Source organism: Dermacentor andersoni, chromosome 11 (genome assembly GCF_023375885.2).
Source record: "Dermacentor andersoni chromosome 11, qqDerAnde1_hic_scaffold, whole genome shotgun sequence".
In the NCBI taxonomy this organism is placed as follows: domain Eukaryota; kingdom Metazoa; phylum Arthropoda; class Arachnida; order Ixodida; family Ixodidae; genus Dermacentor; species Dermacentor andersoni.
Window position 1 is genome coordinate 70057395 of NC_092824.1, and position 22125 is coordinate 70079519.

Consider the following 22125-nt stretch of genomic DNA (forward strand, 5'->3'; position numbering starts at 1 on the left):
GCACTCGGTGTATGGCCCGTCGAGTGGGCCTTGCCACGCGTCCGCGCGTTTCCTCCCGGCTATGCCCCCCCACGTGTGGGTTATGTAACGTCTCTGCCGAGTTTCCCCAATTTTCCGTTACGAATTTTAGCCGCGGGTTCAACGTTTTTTTTTTTTTTATGAATGTTGCGTCGAGTTCTGCGAAAGTTAAACTCTGTTCGCAGGAGAGGTTTAAAGGTGTTATGCTATAAAGCTACATTCGAGACGAACCAGCTCGCCCAAATAAATGTGTTGCTACCAAGAATGGCATTTGCTCCGAGCGAAGTTATTCGCACAAGTTCCCGAAGAAGGACGAATCGGCAACGCTAATTAGGCGCTCGATACGTCACTGTCATCTAAAAAAAAAAAAAAAAAAGAAACAGTGTTGCTTGTCAGTCTCTGCTTCTCCGTGTTTGCTGCTGTTTGTGTGCTGCGTTTAAAGACGAGTCATCGTTGGTGAAGCGCGTATGTTCCCACGAAAGGTATGCGCAAAAAATAAGAGAATCACAGACACACACACACACACACAAAAAAAAAACGAAAATGTGCATGTTGTTCTACCTTTTTCGCCGTGTCTTGCGGCATTCTCACGAATCACACACACACACACACAAAAGTCGGAGGTTGACAGCTGGTTGTAACGTAACGTGATGATTCGGAAGGGCGACCACGATACCATTCTGTACTCGCAAGGTTGTTTTTTTTTTCCCGTCACCTGCGTACCGTGTGCGCATCTTCGAGGCAGTGCAGCGTCACATCACCCAGATGTCTCAAAACGTTAGCTTGGGACAAACTCCGATTTCTTATACCATCATCATTCATCAGCCCCTTTCCCTCCCCTTCCCTTTTCCCCAGTTTAGAGTAGCAGGCCAGAGCAAGTTATAGCTCAGGCCGACCTCTCTGCCTTTCTGTAAATAAATTATTCTCTCTCTAACTCCGATTTCGCTATTCGAATATATATATATATATATATATAATATATATATATATATATATATATATATATATATATATATATATATATATATATATATTACACAATCAGACAAAGGCTTACAATATATGATGGCAGACCACAAGCCTCCTCGCCTCTCATCCGATGGACCGTGCGCTCTTAATTGAGCCCTGCAGTCTTGTGTTGATGCACTTGCAGTTCCTTTTTCTTTTATTATCTGTCTTTCTCCGAGTGTCGTAGAAAAAATGGGAAGTCAGTTCATTTTACTTAACGGGACTGACGGCAATTAAATCTTTTTCTTTCTGACGAACTGGTAGTTCGCAATTGATCGATCCTTTCTTACATCTAGTTGAAAATAACCAAAATCAAACCAGCCAAATCGAGACTGCGCACGGCTCACGCACACATGCATTTTGTCATTTCCTTCCTGAGCGCCGAGACCCGTTAGCGACAGGAAGAACAGACTGTCGTTGACAAGCTGTCTGCGTGCTCATTGAGGCTTCTTCAGAATTGGCCCCCTTTTTTACCCCCTTTTCCTTTTCTTTTTTACTTCGTATTACGTAGGGCCGTCTCCGCTTCACAGATCATCGTCGGATCGAAAGAGCCGGCCATACACATGCAATCTGTGGCGTTTTCTTTTCGCTTACGCCGTTAGAGGTCTATTTTTCTACACCTTTGACTATTTCTTGGGGAATCCTTTCTTTCTCCTTCCTTTTTCCTGCTCGCGTCGACGCTATGAGCGTCCTTCTGTAGTTACTTCCCCCCTCATATATATTTTATGCGGAAGCAGTGTGTGTGTGTGTGTGTGTGTGTGTGTGTGTGTGTGTGTGTGTGTGTGTGTGTGTGTGTACCTGCAGAGCCGGCTCGCACGCTGCGCGCGGACACCGGTCTGCCTTGGTCCCAAATTGCCGAGGTCTCTCTCTCTCTCTCTCTCAAGATGCAAGCAAGTACGCAGTTCCGCAGGAGAAAGCAGGTTTAACCGGCGAGCGCGCTCTCCGGTTTCTTTCGTCGTGATCCGGCGTGCCGGAAAGAGAACAGAAAGCGCTGGCTTCGCTCGTTTCTCATTTCTTTTATGAAGCGAGAGCTTTCCTGCTTTTTTTTTTCTCTCGTTCCTCTCTTTTCAGTGTATCTCGTCACGTTATGTTCCCCCCTCCCCGCTCTTCCTGCCCCCCCCCCCCCGCCCCCGGTTTTCACGCGTGCTTGCAGTGCGGGTTCCGGCTGGGCGTATAACGAGCATGTCCAAGTCGCGCGCACGCCTGATATGCGGGGCACTGTGTCCCTCTTATCTCTCTCTCTCAACCTGTCGTTTCGAAACTGTGGAAGGAGCACTTCGTGGCCCGAAAAGGAGAGAGGCGGTTGCCGGGAGCGTGGAACGTGCGTCGGTATGACGCTGATGCGCGCCGTTGCTGCTTCGGCGTGCCGTTAGCGCGCCGGCGTGTCGAGCGCGGGCCCTTAATCCGTCGCAAGGACGACACAGCGTGTCGGGAGGCAGCGCCGAAACGTGCATGCGTGAAAACGCGTGCGCTCGCTCGCTCGCTTGCTCACGCGTGCACGCACCACTCGCTGATTCACTCACTCATTCAGACAGAGAGACATAGATAGATAGATAGATAGATAGATAGATAGATAGATAGATAGATAGATAGATAGATAGATAGATAGATAGACACACAGAGACAGACAGACAGAGACAGACAGACAGAGACAGACAGATAGACAGACATACAGACAGACAGATAGACAGACAGACAGATAGACAGACAGACAGATAGAGACAGACAGACAGACAGACAGAGACAGACAGACAGAGACAGACAGATAGAGACAGACAGACAGAGACAGACAGACAGAGACAGACAGACAGAGACAGACAGATAGAGACAGACAGATAGAGACAGACAGATACAGACAGACAGATACAGACAGACAGATAGAGACAGACAGATAGAGACAGACAGATAGAGACAAACAGATAGAGACAAACAGATAGAGACAAACAGATAGAGACAAACAGATAGAGACAAACAGATAGAGACAAACAGATAGAGACAAACAGATAGACAGACAGACAGATAGACAGACAGACAGATAGACAGACAGACAGACAGACAGACAGACAGACAGACAGATAGACAGACAGATAGATAGATAGACAGACAGATAGATAGATAGACAGACAGATAGATAGATAGACAGACAGATAGATAGACAGACAGATAGATAGACAGATAGATAGACAGATAGATAGATAGACAGATAGATAGATAGACAGACAGATAGATACAGACAGATAGACAGATAGATAGATAGATAAAAACCCCTTTGTAAAACGATGGAAATGATAGTTGTTTTCACCTTACAACGCCACGTACTGTGGAGAAGCCAGCTTCGCCGAAACTCCGTTCTTTTGCCGCGCTCCCCGCTTTTAAGTTTTTTTTTTTTTATTGTTATAGCAATTATATTGACACTTCGGCCGAACTTTATTGTCGTCGGCGTCGCCGTGTAAAGTTTCCGTATCAAATCCGAGCGCTACAAGAGATCCCATCGCGCTCCGCGCTTCGTATCCCGCGGGCTCAAGGGAAAGCGTGCGAAGGCGAGTCCAGGTGGATAGTACTTGACGCGCACCGTCGTGCCATGCTCTCAATAAGTGCACTCTTAAGGAGGGCTCGGGTTGCAGGGCCGGTCGACAACCCGGGTTTCTTCAACGTGAGATGAGCCAGCTGTGTAGCGCGGACGGGGAGAACAAGGGTGCGAGAAGGCACAAAAGAATTACGCACGTGCCTTCCTGTATCCTTGTTCCTTGTCCGCGCTGCAGCTCGATCGTTTCAGGATGAACAAGCAACGAACCAGCAGTCGTCACTCTCGTTGTCCTTAACGTGCACACCAAAGCAACTTTTTTAAAAATTGTGAACCTTTATTCAATTAAACATGAATTATGTACCAAACACTGTTTGGACCGATATCTGGAAAGGCTAGTGACCAGTCCAATACAAAAATTACAAGGAATTCAGCCGCAGAGCGCGAAGGGCTGAACAACAATTGAGATGTATACAACACTATAATGTATAACTGTAATAGAACATGTTTACGAAATACACACAACGAATCCAAGAGAAAAATATGACACGAAAAGAAAATTCACATAAGAGTTTCAGACAGTTTCATTACACTTGTAGTGCAGTTTGGTGGTCATTTTAAAATTTCTCGCTGCGTTAACCTCTATCGGTAGTTCCATATTTTGACACCACTGAACTCGGTCAGGCATTCACCGTACACATTGTTACATTTGGGCAGGTTAGAATTGCAGTTGGGTGCTTTCCTTGTGCTATGAGACGGTAAAACGAAGAGGCTTAACGGAAGGGGATAATTAGCGTTTGATAGTGTTGATCAAGCAATTTTCCTTTCGTAATATTTTGTCCGGGCAAACTGGTTCCTCTCGTAAGAATAGGCCGAGTAGCGCGAAGAAAAAAGAGACATGTAACGAATTTCATGCAGTTAACTTTTCTTTATTTTTGCTTGCTTCGTCACCCGCCTGCCTGCCTGCCTGCCTGCTCCCTCGTGACAGCTATCTTGTCAAATACAAGCGCAGTTGACGCGCCTCGTGTATCTCTTCCTTCACTTCGGCCGACGGTTCTCCTTGATTGCCCACGTGGATGGGCCCCATTCACTTGCAGAAAGAAGAGAGAGAAAAAAAACTTTTATGCCTTGTTTTTGGTAGTGGTCGGCGTTTATTTGCAGTTTTGACTAGGATTCCGTCCTACCGAATGAGCTATTCAATCAAACCCTTTTGACTCCTCACACATAAGCTAACTTAACCTAACGAACTATTCGACTAAATGCCCGCAGGAACTGCGGAATCCTATATTTGCCCGACGCCGAATCCTTTGCAGAGGTCATTGCACGAAGTTTACAGTTAGACTATCGTGAAGTTTGAGGTGACTTTCCGCCTGGTGCCAAGTTTCTCTGCAAGGCTGCCTGTTCTGTGTCTCTCAGTTGTCATCTTACGCCACTTGGCACGCGACACGGTGGGGTTTCACGGCGAAATACACGCCCGAAGTTCCGCCTTCCGACGTCAACAAGTTTGACGCCTAGGTCCCCTTTCAATTTGAAACCAGCCTGAACTGGCTTCTCTGCAACCTTATTTTTCGTTGGGCTGAAACGCGTTTTGTTATTACCCAAGTAAAACTAAGCCCTAACTGTTTTTTTTCTTTTGAATTTCGCACACCGCAACTTCGGCACCGATCCTTCAGTGTGACGTCACCGATTTCTTATTTCCTAGCATTTCTGCCGTTTAGGCGCAGGAAAAAGTAGAAAAAGTTTTGAAACGTGCTTCAGTCTGTTAATATTTTTTTTTAGAATACAACGCGTTTCAGGTCAGAAATATAGCATATAGCCTACAGTCATGGCAAAAAAAAGCATTGAAACGTTCTGGAACGCATTGCGAAGCGTAGCAAGAACCATATATAGCGAACATTAAAGGGATACTGAAGATACAATTTAGCTAAGCTTTACACTCTAAAAAAAGTTTACACCCTTTGGCGTGTATATCTGCCACACAACGATAATCGTCATCTGCCTTTTGCGTTTCCTTTCTTGAAAACGCCGCGCCCGCTACTTTCCTGTCGGGAATGCTATGTCATGCTGATAACGCGCATGCCGTTCGTTACTGGGAAGTACCGGGCTCGCAGCGTTAAAGAAAGGAAATGTGGACAAGACAGATGACGTTTATTGTTGTGTGGCAAGATGCGACTCGAAGGGTGTAAACTTTTCTTAGTGTATTGGTAAATTACTCTTCTACAATAAAAAAAAAAATCTTTATATCCAGAGAAGAGACAAGAAATGACGGGTGGCGACGCCGCGTTGAAGTTCCCGCATCAATCCGCTCTGACGTCATGGATTTCGACGGAAGCTCCTCGCGATCCAGCCTATAATGGTTCACTTTTTATCAGTAAAGACGGATTGCATTCTTTTCCAAAGGAGCCAATGGACCAAACATCGCGAGTTTCGATATTTTTTTCTTTTTTTACTGCGCGACAGCAGCTCTAATAAGGGAACGTACTTCGAAAAGCGTGACGTCATACTGACGTACCAGCGCCGTGTTTCCGGCGCAAAATTCAAAACGTGGAAGTGTGGCCTTCATTTTCTCTCTCTCTCTCTCTCCCCCCCTTTAGTAACCTACTTCTTTTAAGGCTCACTCACACTAGGCCGACCCGACACCGACTTCGGTCTGACGACTGTCGGCACCAACGCTTTTTTCCTTCGTGTCGGTGCCTCTGTCACACTGTACCGACACCAACAATCTGCCAACGGTCGCCGAAGAGCTCGGTGTCTGTACAGCGTGACAGAGGTGCCGACACGAAGGAAAAAAACGTTGTTGCCGACAGTCGGCAGACCGAAGTCTGTGTCGGGTCGGCCTAGTGTGAGTGAGCCTTTACGGAAAAAGTTACGGAAATAGTTTTTTTTTTAAAGATAACTTTTATCAGTACAAGCTGATTTAGTGTTTATGTTACAGTGCCATTTTAAATTCATTTACATCTGATTGTGCTAGTGCTTTTTGAGCGCGCAGTGGAGTCACTGTTGGGTGCGTAATCCCTTTTGCACTTCGCTTATAGCACACTAGGCATTCGCGAAATTTGGCGTAAGTGCAGATTTCTTTTGCAATACCGGTGTGTATAACTGAAGATTTGTCCTTGCATCACTGTTTCCATTTTTTCTTTAGCGCCGTGCATTTGTTTATGATAATTGGGCGGGGGGGGGGGGGGTCGATCCTGTACGTGTTAACTTGCTTACGTTTGGATTAGTACTACCGCTGCGTTTGCGTATGAACGATATTGCAATGTATTCTCGTGTAACCCCACCTGTTTGGTCTACTTGGCTGTAGTAGGTTCTAAATAAAATAAATAAATAAATAAAAAGAAACGTATTTGTCGGACAGGATTGCGGTATCGAAGCCGGTAATACGCTCAAGACATGCGCATTTAGTAGGAATTCTGAAACTCGAAGCGGTAAATTCGATAGCGTGGAATAGGAGGATCGACAGAGAGTTCAAAAAAAAAAAAAAGAAAAAGGATAAACGCACGGAGCTGGAATTGCGGCACTTATAACGGCCCGGAGCACGCCACGGCATAAATAAAAAGCCGGCCGGCCTCGACCGGCTTGCGTGTCGTGTCTAGAATAGGAAGCCGGATCACGCGAAGAATGTGTTGTAGCGCGTACGTGCCGTTGTTAGCGTCCGGTGTCCTGCCTATCGATAGCGCCCGCTGCTTGGCGAGGCTGGAGCTTTCGCAAGGCCACGCACTGCCACGTCTCGTCGCGCGTACGGGGCGGCGAAGAAGAAAGAAAGAAAGAAAAAAAGAAAGAAAGAAAGAAAGAAAGAAAGAAAGAACTCCGCACTGCTTTGCGAATCCGTGATCCGTAGCTGCGACATTTTATCTGACCTCTATTTATCTTCATGCATTTTGTAGGGCTGTTAAACAGTAATACTTGTTAATTGAATACCGAACTTTTCACTGCTTACGAATGTGCAGAAAGAGGGAAAGTGCCCCCCCCCCCCCAAAAAAAAAAAGAAAGAAAGATTGAATATTGTTTATTTCCTTCGATACGCGCTGCTCTACTTGCAAGCCTGTTCGGCTAAGCATCTTGTAAATCAATAAAGAGTAAACGGTCGCCGCAGCTTCTAACTGGCTTGCGACGAGCGTACCAAGTTAGCCTGGACCATGTGGATGGACCTTTCCTTCGTGATATATGCAAGCGCCAATAATAGTATTACTTAACCTCGTGTATTCGGTAATGATCGAGTGTAAAAAAAAAAAATTCAATACCGAGTTCGCCACTGGAATGTTTGTTTGAATTGAGGGCATTAGTATTTGCTCGACCTATTTGATTCGAAACATAAACGCTAAATCGCACATCACACGCTCAAACCATTCAAACTTCCCGCGTTTTCTTCTTACGATGCACTTAGATGCAGCCTACTACAAAAGGTATGGCTTTAGCGTGTTTAGTAGCGCCCTCTTGCGTCAACATTTGCATTTCCGCTCTTCCATTTTTGTTTCGGGTATTTCGAGATACGGGATGGCTTTGCTGACTCATTTTCTCTTCCGAACTGCAGTATTCAGCGCCAACCGGTTAAACTGCCCCGAGACTTTCTCGCGCCGCCTGCATGTGTTTTAGCTGTTGTATTCTTTCGGGCTACGTTAGTCACGGTACATTTCCAGCAGGCGTCCCCTCAACGTTGGGTCGTCTGCTTCGCGGCTGCTGCGCTGTTGTCGTCGTCGTCGGCGACGCGGTCCTTCGTCAAAGCGGTTGCGGCCACTCGAGATAATATTCGTCGTGCGGTGTTTTGTCGCCTCCTGGCCCTTCGTCGCACGTGACAGTTGTGGTTGATCGATACTCGATGCTCTTTTTCGTCCAGTGGCAATCTTTGCGAGCTGCTTCTTTCGCTGGCGCGCGCACGCGCGCCTCTTCCTCCTATCGCGAGAAAGTAAACAAAACCCGCGCGCGTGCTCAGCGTCGGCTGGGCTGGCCAAGTAAAAACAAAAGACCCCACTCTCTTCCGCCACGCTGGCTTCGCGTCGGCCGTTTGATGACGCTAGCACGCGCGCTGGGCTTACGCTGGGCGCCTCGATCGCGATAAAGAGCCAAGCGGCAGCGTTGGGACGACGCCCCTCTCGAAACTCCACGCTCGCGCGGCGCTTTTTTGGAGAGTCGTCGGTGCGTTGGCATCTCGGCGTAATCTCTCTTCGTCGGTACTTGTTGGACAAAGTTGACCTGACCCCGGAGGGATCGAGTGCCGAAGTTGAAAGCGAGCGCGTCGAACTTCTGCTTCCCGCGAGCGACAGAAGTGCTTTCGGGTGATCGCGATCATGAGCTTGTACGTGGTGCGCGGACGCCGCTTCGAGCGGGTGTTGACCGCGCCGACGGTTGTTGATGTGGACGACGACGACGACTGGCGGACACCGAAACCGTACGTGCTTGATGGACACACACACACACGCGCGCCGTTGTTGATTTGCGTGTGGGCGTGTTGTGCGTAGCTGGGCCTGTGACTTCCCAAGTCCGCGTGAACATCGATTAATAATTGTTGCCAGCTTGAGTCATGCCAGCTTGAGGCGTGAGTCACCGCAACCATGCATAGCGTGGCCAGGCACGGAATTGGCTTTTTTTTTTCCGCCTCGTTGTTTGAAAATGACAATTTCAGTCGACAGAGCGCAACGATGGTTTCCTTTCATTTCTATTTATTACTAGTTCCTTTTTTGTTTTTTGTTTCTTAGCCCGAGCAAACCCGGTATTTGCTGTGCACTTGTTGGTTGTCATGACGATTGCTCTGGTGATTGCCTCTGTTGGAATAACTGTTAAAGCTGCAATTGGTAGTGAATAATCGTTGGTTGATAGCTCGTATGTACGCAGGTCCTGATGCTATTCATACATGAAGCAGAAAAAGAAAAGTAGTAGTTGGTGAGGCACTCTTGCACATTAGCTGTTCCAAGGGCACAAGTTGAATAAATTGAGATAAACATGGTTGAGCATTGTCTTGGCCATGGCACCCATAAACAAAATTCTAAATACGAAAAATGGTAAGAGGGCATGTGAACATGGAAAAATTTGATAGTTTTAAGATTTCATGCTTTCTGCATGTTTTGTATGTTGCGTGTTGCACTCACTCTAACATGTATTCATAAAGATAACTTCTTAACGAGCATACCAGTTGTGTACAGACCTGTGTCCTTATCGATTTTCTGGTTCATAAAATTGACCTTTGCAAATGAGTTGCAGATGTTTTATGGTCATCAAAAGTTTGTTACTTATATCCTGTCTAGCTATTTCTCTTGATACATAGAGATACATGGAGCAGAGCCGTACAAGAAGTACAGTTCATCAAAATGGGCTTCAAACATTGCTAACTATATGCCTGCCTGGTTAACTCCACATCACTGAGTAACAGGGATGCCAGCTCATGACTGTTTTTTAGTGTCGATGCCTGACTGTGCTGCATAAAAAGTGCATGGTGTGCCTCTGTTTGGTACAACCTTAAGCAGCTTCATTTATACCAAAATGGAATTTTATCTTGGTGAGAACGCTGTGAAATGGGCAGAGGTCTTTCACCAACTACAAGTGCTTCAATTAAGTGCGTGGAGTGTCATTTATGTCCACTTTATTGGACTTCATCACCTGTGTCATATTATGCCCTTCTGCTGTTTCACAATTGTATCTTTGACGCATGAAAGACATGAGTCAACAAAACAAATAAAGCGGGAAACAAAGACACAGAGGTGCAAAAAAAAACTTTCTGACTAATCCTGTAGTCGAGAAAATGCAAGGAAGTCATATGCTTTTCTTTTTTTAGACTACTGTAATGAGAAACGAGATCAGAAGCAATGCAGATGTCTATTCACATGCAGACACACTACCTGAACAAGGTTGCATTCAAATGACGGAAATTTGGCCAACTGCAGGACACATCACGTAATTCTGTGTAAAGAAAAATTGCAAATCTGTCCCATTTTAGCAAGAAGCTACAAACGGGTTTGTTTCAGTGTCATCAAAAAGCTAAATTTGCACTTGAAGAAAAATTGATCCTTGTCTGGAGATCTGCAGGGCAACTGCTTCTGTGGGGCAGTCGCTCTGCGGTCTGAATTAAAAAAGGAGCCTCACAAATGGTGGTGCAAGGCCTGAATAACTAACATGAAACGCTGGAAACTTGAAGCAAATGAACTATTCAAATAAGGTCTGTGAAGATTGATGATATAAACTAAGTTTCATGTAAAGACAAATAGGGATCTGCCTGGCTCTAGGGGTATATGGCAGAGGCTCACTTCGATTTTCTTACAAACATCACTATTGAAAAATGTTTCTGTACAGTTTCTTTTTTTGCGTGTAGCTTTTTGCACCGTACAGATTCCAGTAGATTCTATAAGTCCTGCAGAGCATGAATGATGCATAATTGCGTAACGTGTGCCTGATTTCTGACTGACCAGTTGCAGGAAATTGTTGTAGATAAAAAGTTTATCATCACAAAATCATCCTGCCCGGGTAATATTGCACCGATAAGAGTACCGCCTGCCGTAATGTTGCACAAACGAGTGAAAATGGTCGTTGGGAATGTGAACAGGTCCAGGAGTTCTGCAATCAGATTGCCGATAAACGGAGCCAGTGTTGCGGTCGTAAGCGTGACCGCTTTCTTCTCGCCGCCAGGGCGCAATCTTTTTGTAGTGGCACCACTCGAAGCTGTTGGTTTCCTGTGCGCCGTTTGCTTATCCCACTCACTCTCCTTTTCAGATACACCAACGCCGAGTATGAGGAAGTGCGAGCATCCCTCAAGGCTCACAGCCAGGAGCACCTGCTCAGGTTCTGGCCGCAGCTCACTGAGGAGCAGAGATGCCAGCTGATGACCGATTTGAGGTGAACAGGCGATAATGCTGCATGAGCATGTCTGCTGTCATGATGGAAAAACAGTTCTGAAAGAAATTGCACTAATCCAGCACAGTGTGGGAATCTGAATGACTTGAAGCTAGTTTGAGTTAGCGAGGTAGCATTAATAGCGCATGACATGAGAGCAACCTTGTAGGCTGTAGCTGTTGGCCATTTGCATCACGAGGACGAAGGGCAACGTATGATGCTTGTTGGGGGCATAATGTTGATGAGAGGCGTATGCATAGCAAAGTACGACACGCATCTAAATACATTTGAGGCTTCATACCACTTGCACGACAGTGGCACATAACCATTCTGGAGAATTGGCCACAAATGGGCACATGCCCATTGGCGCATACACAGTGACCCCAGTTCGTCTACTAGGCCAGACCGCATCCAGCACATACGTAGTGTCTCAAGGTGTCTGTACATATATTCATATATATCTGGCAAGGAAAAAGAAACAATGCCGAACCCCAGTGAAGACCCAAAGAAGGCGTTGATTAAAAGAAATTCTGGCAGAATCCATCTTCCGATCGTTGGTACATTTTAATGGGATTAGCCTTCATGCAATGTATCAGCCCACCGTGTTACTGAAGACACCGTCGTTTAAAATCTGTAGCAGGAGAAGTAGGCTGAAAACGCTAACTGCAATGATAAACCCACTCGCCACAGTGCCACAACAGACTACAGAGTCTACACCTTTGGACACCAGAAAGCTTTGGTAAGCACGGCTTCCCAACCACCGTCAGTGTTATTGCGCTGGCCAATCACAGGCCACAGTGTCTGCAGCTGCTGATGCCATAAGGAAAGCATCACTAAAATGCGGCTTCCAAACTACAGTCAGTTCTGTCCCACTGTCCCTGTAGAATCAGCATAACTGACTTCGAATGAACTATGTTGTGAATGCATATAGGTGTATTTTTGAAGGGCAGAACCTAAATTTTCATTTCAGAAGAGTAGCATACTTTGTCACTTTTATCAGTTGGACATAAAATTTGTTTTGTTTCATGAGTGAGGGAGATGTTTCAGGGACTACACAACACACAGTAGAAGCACGCCAAAGTGGGTAAAGAAATAGGCGAAGTATGCTAATTGCATAAAGAAAGACGGGATAAGAGAGAGCAAACAGTACAATGTGCAGACTACCAACATACTGCTGTGAAGTTGTCCATGTAGTACAGATGAAGCCACGAGTGAAGTGCAACATTGCAATCCTTCACCATTCTGTATGGGGTTGTGGTTATTCTTTTCTCTTAGTGACCATCTTTGCTTCTCGTGTTTCCCTGTGACTCTTTACCATCTTCCCTGACCAGGGTGGTCGCTTTTCACAGGGGGTCATTGATGCAAAGTGGGAAGCCCGGTACACCCGCTTGCCATTGGGGCGAGTGCAACAGTGTGTGCAGTGGTGTGTTAGCCAGCGCTCCCCTCACGGCCATGGTGGTGGTGGTGGATGTGGAACATCCTTTTAACCAACTCCCAGACTAGAGCACTTGCCGCCCGCTTTGCTCAGACCGGTGTATCCTTACACCTTGCGCGCAGCCGCTCAGCAGGAGTGCTAATCCGCATGTGCACGATGCTCAACGCTCATGCTGGCACCAGAATGGGGAACTTTGGCCTGGGTTCGATGCTGTGCTGATTTAGTGGAGCATGACAGTACTTCTACTTGGCTTCTTAGTTGTTTTACAGTCAAGTTGACCGGCTTGTGTCTTAGGGAGAGGCGCCTGCTAAAATAGTGAAACCAATGCAGTTCTCTGCGGTGCCTGAGCAAGTGAAACACTGACATGCACCGCCACGTTTGCGCGATGAAAAGTGGAAACACTACGTTTTAACCGATACGTACGCAATAAGCTGGTACGGTTTATGCGGATACAAAACACATTATGTTAAATGGCCACTGAGTCGGGGATTTGACTTTACTACTTTTTAAACAAAACTACTGTTTAAGCGGGTACGGTTTAATGAAGTTTTACTGTATTGTTACATTTAAAACAGTTAGAACACTCAGACAAACGACATACTTCTTTATGAGCAAGAACACACACACACAAAGAAAGGAAATTTTGCTAACGTGGGTTTTGTATGCCTATGCATGGCCTTTCATTATCCATGTTTTCCTCCAAAACTTTGTTAGATAGAGCAGGACACCGAGTTGACTTTTGCAGCAACGATTTTGCAGCCTGGCTTCTGGGGACCCTTTTCCTTGGGATTGCGCCCAAAATAGTTGTGCAGCAACAAATAAAACCCACCCGAGTATATGCAACACCTCAGGTGAGCGGTAGTGGTCACCGATCATTATCCGTGAAGCCATCGTCATCACAGATGTGTGGTTCACCATTTTCCGAAGTCCACGAGTGCCCCAAGACCGAACTAGCGGCCCAGTGCATCACACGGAGATAGTCGAGTCAAGCGCATAGCTTTGCAGGGAGGCCCCCAGGCCAGACATGGATTGGCACACTAAAGTCCATGGGTGAAACTGGCCCGATTTTTCGGGCTCAGCTGTCAACAATGTGTCACAATGCAGCCAGGCCCACACTCTCCGACTTAGGAGTTGGCCGTCTGGAACAAAATACAAAGCAAGCGACGCCAACGCCTGTCTGCTGTACTGAGCAGCGCAGCGAGACATTGGGCTGCCGTTCCTGAAAACCACCATAGAATCGCCTCTCGCAGCTTCAGAGTAACCACAATGACTCGCAAAGCAGTTACCACTTCACCGCTCTTGCGGACTTGGGCCGAGTTTTTCTCGCCATGCCACATTCCACGTATCGGCACTGCAGGAGGCGGTTGACAACCTGCGCTCATTTTGCTGGCTGCCTGATTAAGTATGAGGTTCGCCTTGTCCCACCCCCCCTCTCTGCAGCTGCAGGCGTTTGACTCTCGACATGCAGCATGAGCTCCCCCTCTCAGCCGTGCAGGCATCCGGCTCACCCGCACGTTGCTCGTGACATACTCCGTGGAGGTGGAGATAGCTCCCACCCAGAGGCTGCAGCTCCACCCTAGCTGGATCATATGGGTATGCAACCACCTGCAACATTCAGGCGCCTTCGAGTTATGGTCGCCGGACACTTCCTTGGACTGACTCATGAGACCCGACATCTGTGCTGTGGCTTCCAATGAACTGGATTACAGGAGTGCGCAACCAACCCCCCCCTAGCCTTAACAGCGTGGTCATTTAACTCTCTTGCAAGGAGCGCGACTCCATACTGAGGCCTCCAAATAGTTAGATTACAGGTGCTTACCAGAGTCGCCCAGCCAGTTCGGTATGGTCTGGTGGTAACCTTCCTGGGATGTGAGCCAGTAGTACTCGAAGTCATCTGGCATCATTTGTGTACGTGATCAACATCTTGTCCCCAGGTGATAAGTTACAGTGCCTCACCACAAACCTCTGGCATGGGCCAGTCAGGCATCTCGCAGCTCAGCACCATTGTTTTTCATCCCATGTCCTTGTGCTATCAAAAATCTTTTACCATGGGATACCAACAGGCCCAAAGTGCTGCGATTGTGAGTTGACTTCACTGTTTTAAGGTTTTTAACACATAAGGCTCATATATGAATGTGTGTTGGGGAATTGAAAGAACTGTCAGTAGAAAATTTCAGAAATTCCCAGTTTTGTTAAATCAAGGTACGACTGCGTGAATATTTATTGCCCTTTTCAGGTGCCTTTGTGTGCTCGCTGCTCGGAAGAGCATTTTGCTGCGACCTGTTTTTCCTTGTCTACTGCTGCAGCAACAGCTGTGCGAAATAATGCTGCCGTAAAAAATGTAGCACCTGGTTCGCGGGGGCTCTTCAAGTGGCTTTTGTTAGTGTGCCCTTTCTGTTTTGTGCCTTTTTTGTGGGGATTGTTGGCTTTCAAGGTTACTTATGATGTGAAAACAATAAACTTGGCACTATCAGGCATGTTTCATTTTAAATCAAAGCTAGACTGCCAATTTTGAAGGGACAGTAAAGACAAACATTATTTACTATAGTTAAATACTACAGTTAAGCTACAGTTAAAGCACAATGTTACAGTTGAACAATTAACCAGCTGAGCATTTAATCAACAACTTCATAACAGACAAGCAGCAATACTTTATCACATTACTACAGTTAAACCTCATTATAAGAATGTTATTGAGAGCAAGCACTGCATTACAGAGGTGGTGCCAACTCTGCAGTGTCCATTGTGTGGATAATTTTCTGGCTTTGGAGAGCTCTGTACTCATTAAAAATGACATTTGGGGTACTTTGTAACTCCTACCTGTTTTTTTGGTTTGGCTTAGCATTTGCCTTTAACATTCATTTAAGAATTGATGAGAGTTGGAAGTGGACTTGCGTCTTCTTACGCTAACTAGCAGTACTGCCTTTCAAGCTTTGTGGAAGCAATAATTTCTGTTATAGCACGGCCATAAGTCATGCTGAACTTCCATGACAGCACACATGGCAGTTACAGGGAAGGAGCAGCTTGGGTCTGCGAGTACCTCACGGCCGCCAATTTGCTGGATTGATCTGTCCTCTTGAGGGCTGGTGGGTTCGACAGAAGCCCTCGTTTCATGTCAGGAAGAAGGTCACGGAGGAGTGGAACTGGGCCCTACACTGCGCAGGTACATAGACTTTGCGAGGACGTCATCGGCGTTCAAGCAGGCGACAGACGCAGGATCGGGTGATGCTGAAAGCTTGGATGACCTCCTGGAGCCCATTCCCACCGACCGGCATGGCTCTGTGTCTCGGTGTTCGCCTGAGAAACTCGAGGCATACCGCAACGAAGGTGGGTGTGGCAAGTGGCCGGGCGCAGTCACGGTGTCGTAATGATTGCAACACTTGCTGCGGTTGTTGTACACAGTCCTTCAGTTCAGCCTCTGTTGTCGTTTTAGTGGATCTCCCGCTAGATCTAGCAAATTTTTTTACTTGTTTAGCAGAGAAAGTGTGCTCTTAGTTAATATTATTCTTTTGGGCAGATTTATTTAGGAATTCTTAGACTTTTAGCGAATTTGCAGAAATATTCAATAGGCCCTCATGTACAGTCAGCCAAATTGTCAACCCACTCATGCATGCACTGACTTTCTGTACTAGTGTTTTGTTTTTTACTCAGTATTTTACTCAAGCCTTGCCGAGATAACTTTTAAATCATTCATGCAGCAAGGGTTGTGAAACTACTAAATGAATGCCATTCTTTGTTGGTTGTCTAGGAACTTAGTGGCAACTTCAAGACACTGTTCTTATGTGTTACCTATCACTTAAAATGGGCCATGACACCAAATTTTCAAGCTTGAATTATGCATTGCGTGTTGAACTGTACATGTCCCACTGCGAGCAGGCAAAATTTTGGGTGCATCCAGTTTAGTAGAAAATTTGAATTAAAAAAAATTGCAGTTGAACCATAGAACAGTCCGGTAACATAGCTGCATCGACATTAACTGATGATGCAATGAATTGCATGCCCAGCTATGGCTTCCTTAATGTTAACAGAAGCCGATGTTGAAGGCCATGCCTTTTTGGGCACTACAAGCACCGGAAGTGAACGCAAGAACCGGAAATATGCCATGGTTGCCCTGTGTAGGTTTGCTTTCTGCACGTGCATCTCGGTGGGCAGCAGAGATAGCTCCCCGCAGATGTTCTCTGGTTAGTGCTGCTTTCAAAGCATGAGTGAAAGAATTGAGGGCACAATTCAATGGTGATGCCCTTGCTGTGCCATTGGGCACCAGAGTGTGCAGAGCATGTTGTCTGAACATTGTTTGCTGACTGTTTCGAAGTTGTCCACCCAGCGATGACCACACACTTCCTGATGATACAGAATTCGTGCCAAAATGATGGTCACTGCTGGTGGGAGAGGCTCAGAGGCAGCAATATTTAAATTGAAATTTCTAGTTGCAATGTGCCCTGAGAGCCCAGTTTTTTGTGTGCCATACCCATGGGCCCCTCTACTCCCAGTTACAATGGTAAACCAAGAATAGTTAGAGTGTGATGGTCATGGCCCCTTTAGAGCATGTCTTAATTATACTATCATATTGTATAATTAGCTTTTCATTGCCTTTTTATGCATTACTGTTCGTGCTTAAATTTAAGGTACAAATACATTGTGTATACTTCTCTTCTACTAGTTATAGTACAGGCTTCAACTAATGTATAATATTATGGCTACTATTGCACAGTGAACTTACTTATTTCTTGCACAAAGTTCTTGTTGTCTCTGTGAATAACTGAAGTGTCACATGTTGACTTGTGTTGCTCTCCTGGGCCCCATCAAGCTTTTTGCAGCTTTTAGTCCAGGAGTCCAGCCACAATATATTTTGGTACATTAAATGGATCGAATTGGATTGAAACCTGACTCTGCTGGTCAGACACTGGGCAGGTAGCCATTCATGCTGCACTGAACCATTTCACTTCTCTGTCTCCTCTCACCAGGCCTGCGGCTGGTGTCCGAGGGCAAGGTGGCCGCTCTCCTCCTGGCCGGTGGGCAGGGGACCCGCCTGGGCGTGCCCTACCCCAAGGGCATGTACGACGTGGGGCTGCCCTCGCACAAGACGCTCTACCAGCTGCAAGGGGAGCGGCTCTGCCGCCTCACGCAGCTGGCGCAGGAGCTCACCGGCAAGCGGGGAAACATTCCCTGGTAATGAGCGCTCCCCGGCGCACTTGTTCCTCCCGGTTGTTGTAGGTGTTAACTGATGCGAACATGTTGCGGGAGATGCCGTAGTCCCTGATCCACTTTATTACATTGAAGATGCATTTCGTGATCCGCCATCAACTCCCGTGCCACCGAAGGCTGTAAATGGTTGCTCATCATCCTCAATACCTTCAGAATAGAAGTGCCGGGGAAGAAACCACAAGATTGGGGGGAAAAGCAAGTTTTTAAAAGTTTTTTTCACCACAGAAAAAGAAAGGAAAGTGGAAAAATGGCTATTATGATTTCCGCATGCAGTGTTGTTTGCCATACTCTGCTGTGCAGCATCTGATTCTAGAAGTGACGCCGACAAGAGAATGGCAGCTTAGTACTTAAGTGTCTTCATTATACTGTGTTTTCAGTTTAGTTTTGAAAATGCAGCGTAGTCTTTCAAATGAAGTATGAAGCTTTGTGAAGTCTGTGGAACCTTCAACCTCGTGGGCAGCACGGCCTTTGCACTAATAAGCCACTGTCGCCTATAGATTCTAGGCAAGCTTTATGACAGACTTGCAAGTAAACTTGTTCGAAAAGTCATCCACGTACAATCAAATCAGAATGTGGAAGCAGCCGCGATCAACTCTAATGCGAGCGTGTCTAGCGAAACTGACTTGGAGACTGCTTTTCCGAATGTTCTCTGCCTGAATATTAGTTGTTCACAAAACGTTTTAATAAGGTCATTAAACAGTTCTTTACTGAAGTGAATGTTGAAAATCTCTGGAAAACTCGAGGTATTGTATCTTAGGCAAATGTTTTACCAGTTCATTTAGTTAAAATAATACATGATACTACATTTATATTTTATGTGTATGAAAGCATTTTCAACAACTAGTTTCTTTTTCAATGCCTAAAGCAAATATAACACTTTTTTGTTTGCTGTGTTGAGAAATTTTGTGTGTACCACACTAATTGTTATATTACTCTGTTTGGTGCAGAAGTTAGCAGGCAGTGCCAGTTATGAATGGGTAACTTAGGCCCTGTTTTGCATAAAGCCTTGTGTCTCTTGTAACTCAATTCCTTCAAAATAAAATAAACTTCTAACTTCTACTACTGTGCTACAGGGTCAATGATGTTCACCTGCTCTCCTTCCTCAGGTACATCATGACAAGCGAGCACACCAAGGAACCCACGCTCGAGTTCTTCGCCAAGCACGACTTCTTTGGCCTTCAGGAGGACAGCCTTGTTGTGTTTGAGCAGAACATGATGCCGGCCTTGACATTTGATGGGAAGATAATCCTGGAGACTCCGTATAAGGTTAGTGAAGAACCTAAAAAAAAAAAAAAAAAAACCTTCTTGGCAAGCTAAAGCTTCAGGCACTACATTATCACTCAGCTTAGTGGTCAAATATTATATTCTTGAAGCAGAGACATCTTACTGTTTTTGTGTGTGTCTCCAGGTGTTCACGTTTGGATGATTGAAGACTGGGCTGGCCTAAATTTCTAGGAAAATGTAGTTTTGGGGAATGTAAGGTGCCGCTGGGTAACACCCATGCAACGGAATGCTAACTCGCTGTGTTCGCCGTACATTCCAGAGTAATCTGTGCCGCATATGTACACCACTATTCATGACGCACGCACAGTCTGATCAGACGGGCCTCTGTTGCTATGGGATCAGCGAACATGTTAAAGAAATTTTGGATGTTGTAAGATATGCCCTGCTCTGAGGGACAACATAACAGTACTAACCCTGTAAAAATGGACACCACAGGCAGAAAGCAAAATGTGTTTATATAGCATATGCATATACGCCATGCACAGCGCCTATTGGGGCGCCACTGAAAGCTGCGTAGCCGCGGCCGTTGGAACCGGAGGTGGGCCTCGCACCGGAGATGCCTGCTTCCACTGCAGGTATGACTGAAGTGTGTGCGTTCGATTTGCCGCTTGTGCGCATCCCAAATAGTTACTTCTGTGATGTCGGTGTGCGCAAGGAAATGACACTGTACAACAGGGGACATGTGTCCGACTTCACGGCTGTCTAGGACGACATTGTCTCCTCACGTGTCAAGTATTTGCTGCAGAGGAGCATCGACAAGCTTGCCTACGAAGTGGAGCTCATTGCTAACACCGCTCTCATTGTAATGCCCCGACCTCTAATGGTTTCATTTGTTGGCCCGTGAACCAACATTCTTTATGCATACACTAGCTTCGTTTACATGCCGTATATCTTTATAATAGGTTGAGGGAGTGCCGTCGCACCTTCGAATGCATGGTTCATACAGGCGTGGCCACGTGAGAAGCCAGCGACGGTAAAGCTTGCAAACCAGTACGATGAGCTTGAGAAAAATAGTACATATAGGACTCTGGCAACGATTAAGGATTGATTGTTTTTATGCTTGCATCTTACTACTGTCTGCACAGCATGGATTTCACATGTTCCATTGTTAAACAAGCAGAGTGTTTCGGTGATTTCACGGGAGCATGCAAGTGAGATATCGGAAGACGCCATAGCTGAAAATTTGCCTCCCTGGTCAGTCAAGAGCATACTGCTTTTATATATTATGTTATTTTTTAGTGTCACCACCATTTTTACTAGTATCATCCTCGCACTCAAATACAGAATGAAACCGTATGTTGTATCGCCTCTTGTAGTGCCCCGAGTCTGAATAGCCAATACAGCGCTTCTTTAATTATTTGAAAGAGAGTATGTTGACACAATAATAACAGTTTGAAAGCAAATGCAAAGCACTGCATTAAATAATTCTTGTAAACCACATGCTACATTGAAATAATTTTCAAAGCAGAAACAACTACAGTGAAGCAACATGACCATATATTGATCCATTTCATGCAAAAGAAGAAAAAGAGAAGCACTCGCTGGCACCACTAGCAAGAAAAAAACATGAAGGTTTCAGAATTGAACACAACGCATGACACTACTGGGGTAAAGTGAATGCGCATTAGTTGGAGACATCAGAGATTCGAAGTTCAGGGGTTTCCCATTACCGCGAAGTGATATTAAAAGGCATTCAAAACGAGATTGAATGCCCTGTCAAAAGCTTGTAATGTTTACAGACACCAGGTTTATACAGTCAATATGCACATAGCCGAGGCGAACGTACGCCAAACGTTCTACACCGCAGGTCGCATTGCAGTGCCATCGATAGGTAGATCAACAGCAGATTCCGTGCAACGCATGGGAGATTGCATGACGCTTTTTTGAAGGCACCGTAACCTGCTTTTTAATATGGAGCCCTTTGTTCAAAGCGTCTAAACCCAATGAACACTTTACAGCTTCGCCATGTTCGCCATTCGTCATGTTCTATGCCAGTGCCCACAGTGCAGTGTGCAAAGACAATTGCATGCCGTCGTGCTGAACCAGTTGGGCGACCAGCCTCTGTTAGAAGAAAGAATTTTACGAATTGATGCAACTTAACATTGCACCAGAAGGCCGTGCAAGCGCTACTGCGCTTCTTGAGATAGACTGGCCTGTGTGAACAACTGTGATTCGAACACCTTTTCTGTTACCGGTTTCCTTTTTTCCTTCTGCTTCCAACTTTTTTTCCTTTCGCTCTTTGTCGTCTTTACAAACCCTATAACCCTGACCCCAATACAGGGTAGCAAACCGGAAACTCTCCTCTGGTTAACCTCCCTGCCTTTTCCCTCTCTCTCTCTCCACAGCTTTACTCCACATTCTCTGGCTTGACTTTTCGCATCCTTTGTTTGTTAATGGCGGCCATCCTGCCTCATCAGTAAGAACAGCCTAATGTTTATTTGATCTTCTGGACTGCAGACGAGGCGGCCAAGTTCAAACGACCCGCTGTGGTTGCTTAGTGGCTATGGTGTTGGGCTGCTAAGCACGCGGTTGCGGGATCGAATCCTGGCCATGGTGGCCGCATTTCGTGGGGGCGAAATGCGAAAACATCCGTGTACTTAGATTTAGGTGCACATTAAAGAACCCCAGGTGGTCCAAATTTCCGGAGTCCCCCACTACGGTGTGCCTCATCATCAGATCATGGTTTTGGCACGTAAAACCCCATAATCTAATAATTTAATCCAAGTTTAAACGTGGAAACATTCACTAAAAGCACAGCAACATCAAGCAAAAATAAAAACATAGTAATCGCTCTAAAACTGCAGTAAACAAAGCGTGATTGTTTATCTTC

At 45.9% G+C, this 22125-nt stretch overlaps 1 protein-coding gene across 4 annotated transcripts in view; it reads left to right on the forward strand.

The window, feature by feature from the left end:
- Positions 1–22125, forward strand: part of mmy (UDP-N-acetylglucosamine pyrophosphorylase mmy) — a 67741-nt gene that overhangs the window by 28490 nt on the left and 17126 nt on the right. For 2 of the 4 annotated variants that reach the window (XM_050167288.3, XM_050167290.2), the window contains exons 2-5: positions 11252–11374; positions 15970–16133; positions 17771–17975; positions 19118–19277. In XM_050167288.3, coding sequence (XP_050023245.1) covers positions 11252–11374; positions 15970–16133; positions 17771–17975; positions 19118–19277 — 652 coding nt within the window. Of the gene's footprint in view, positions 1–8279; positions 8940–11251; positions 11375–15969; positions 16134–17770; positions 17976–19117; positions 19278–22125 lie in introns of those variants that run through there. The other 2 variants (XM_050167289.3, XM_050167286.3) reach the window with 2 other exon arrangements.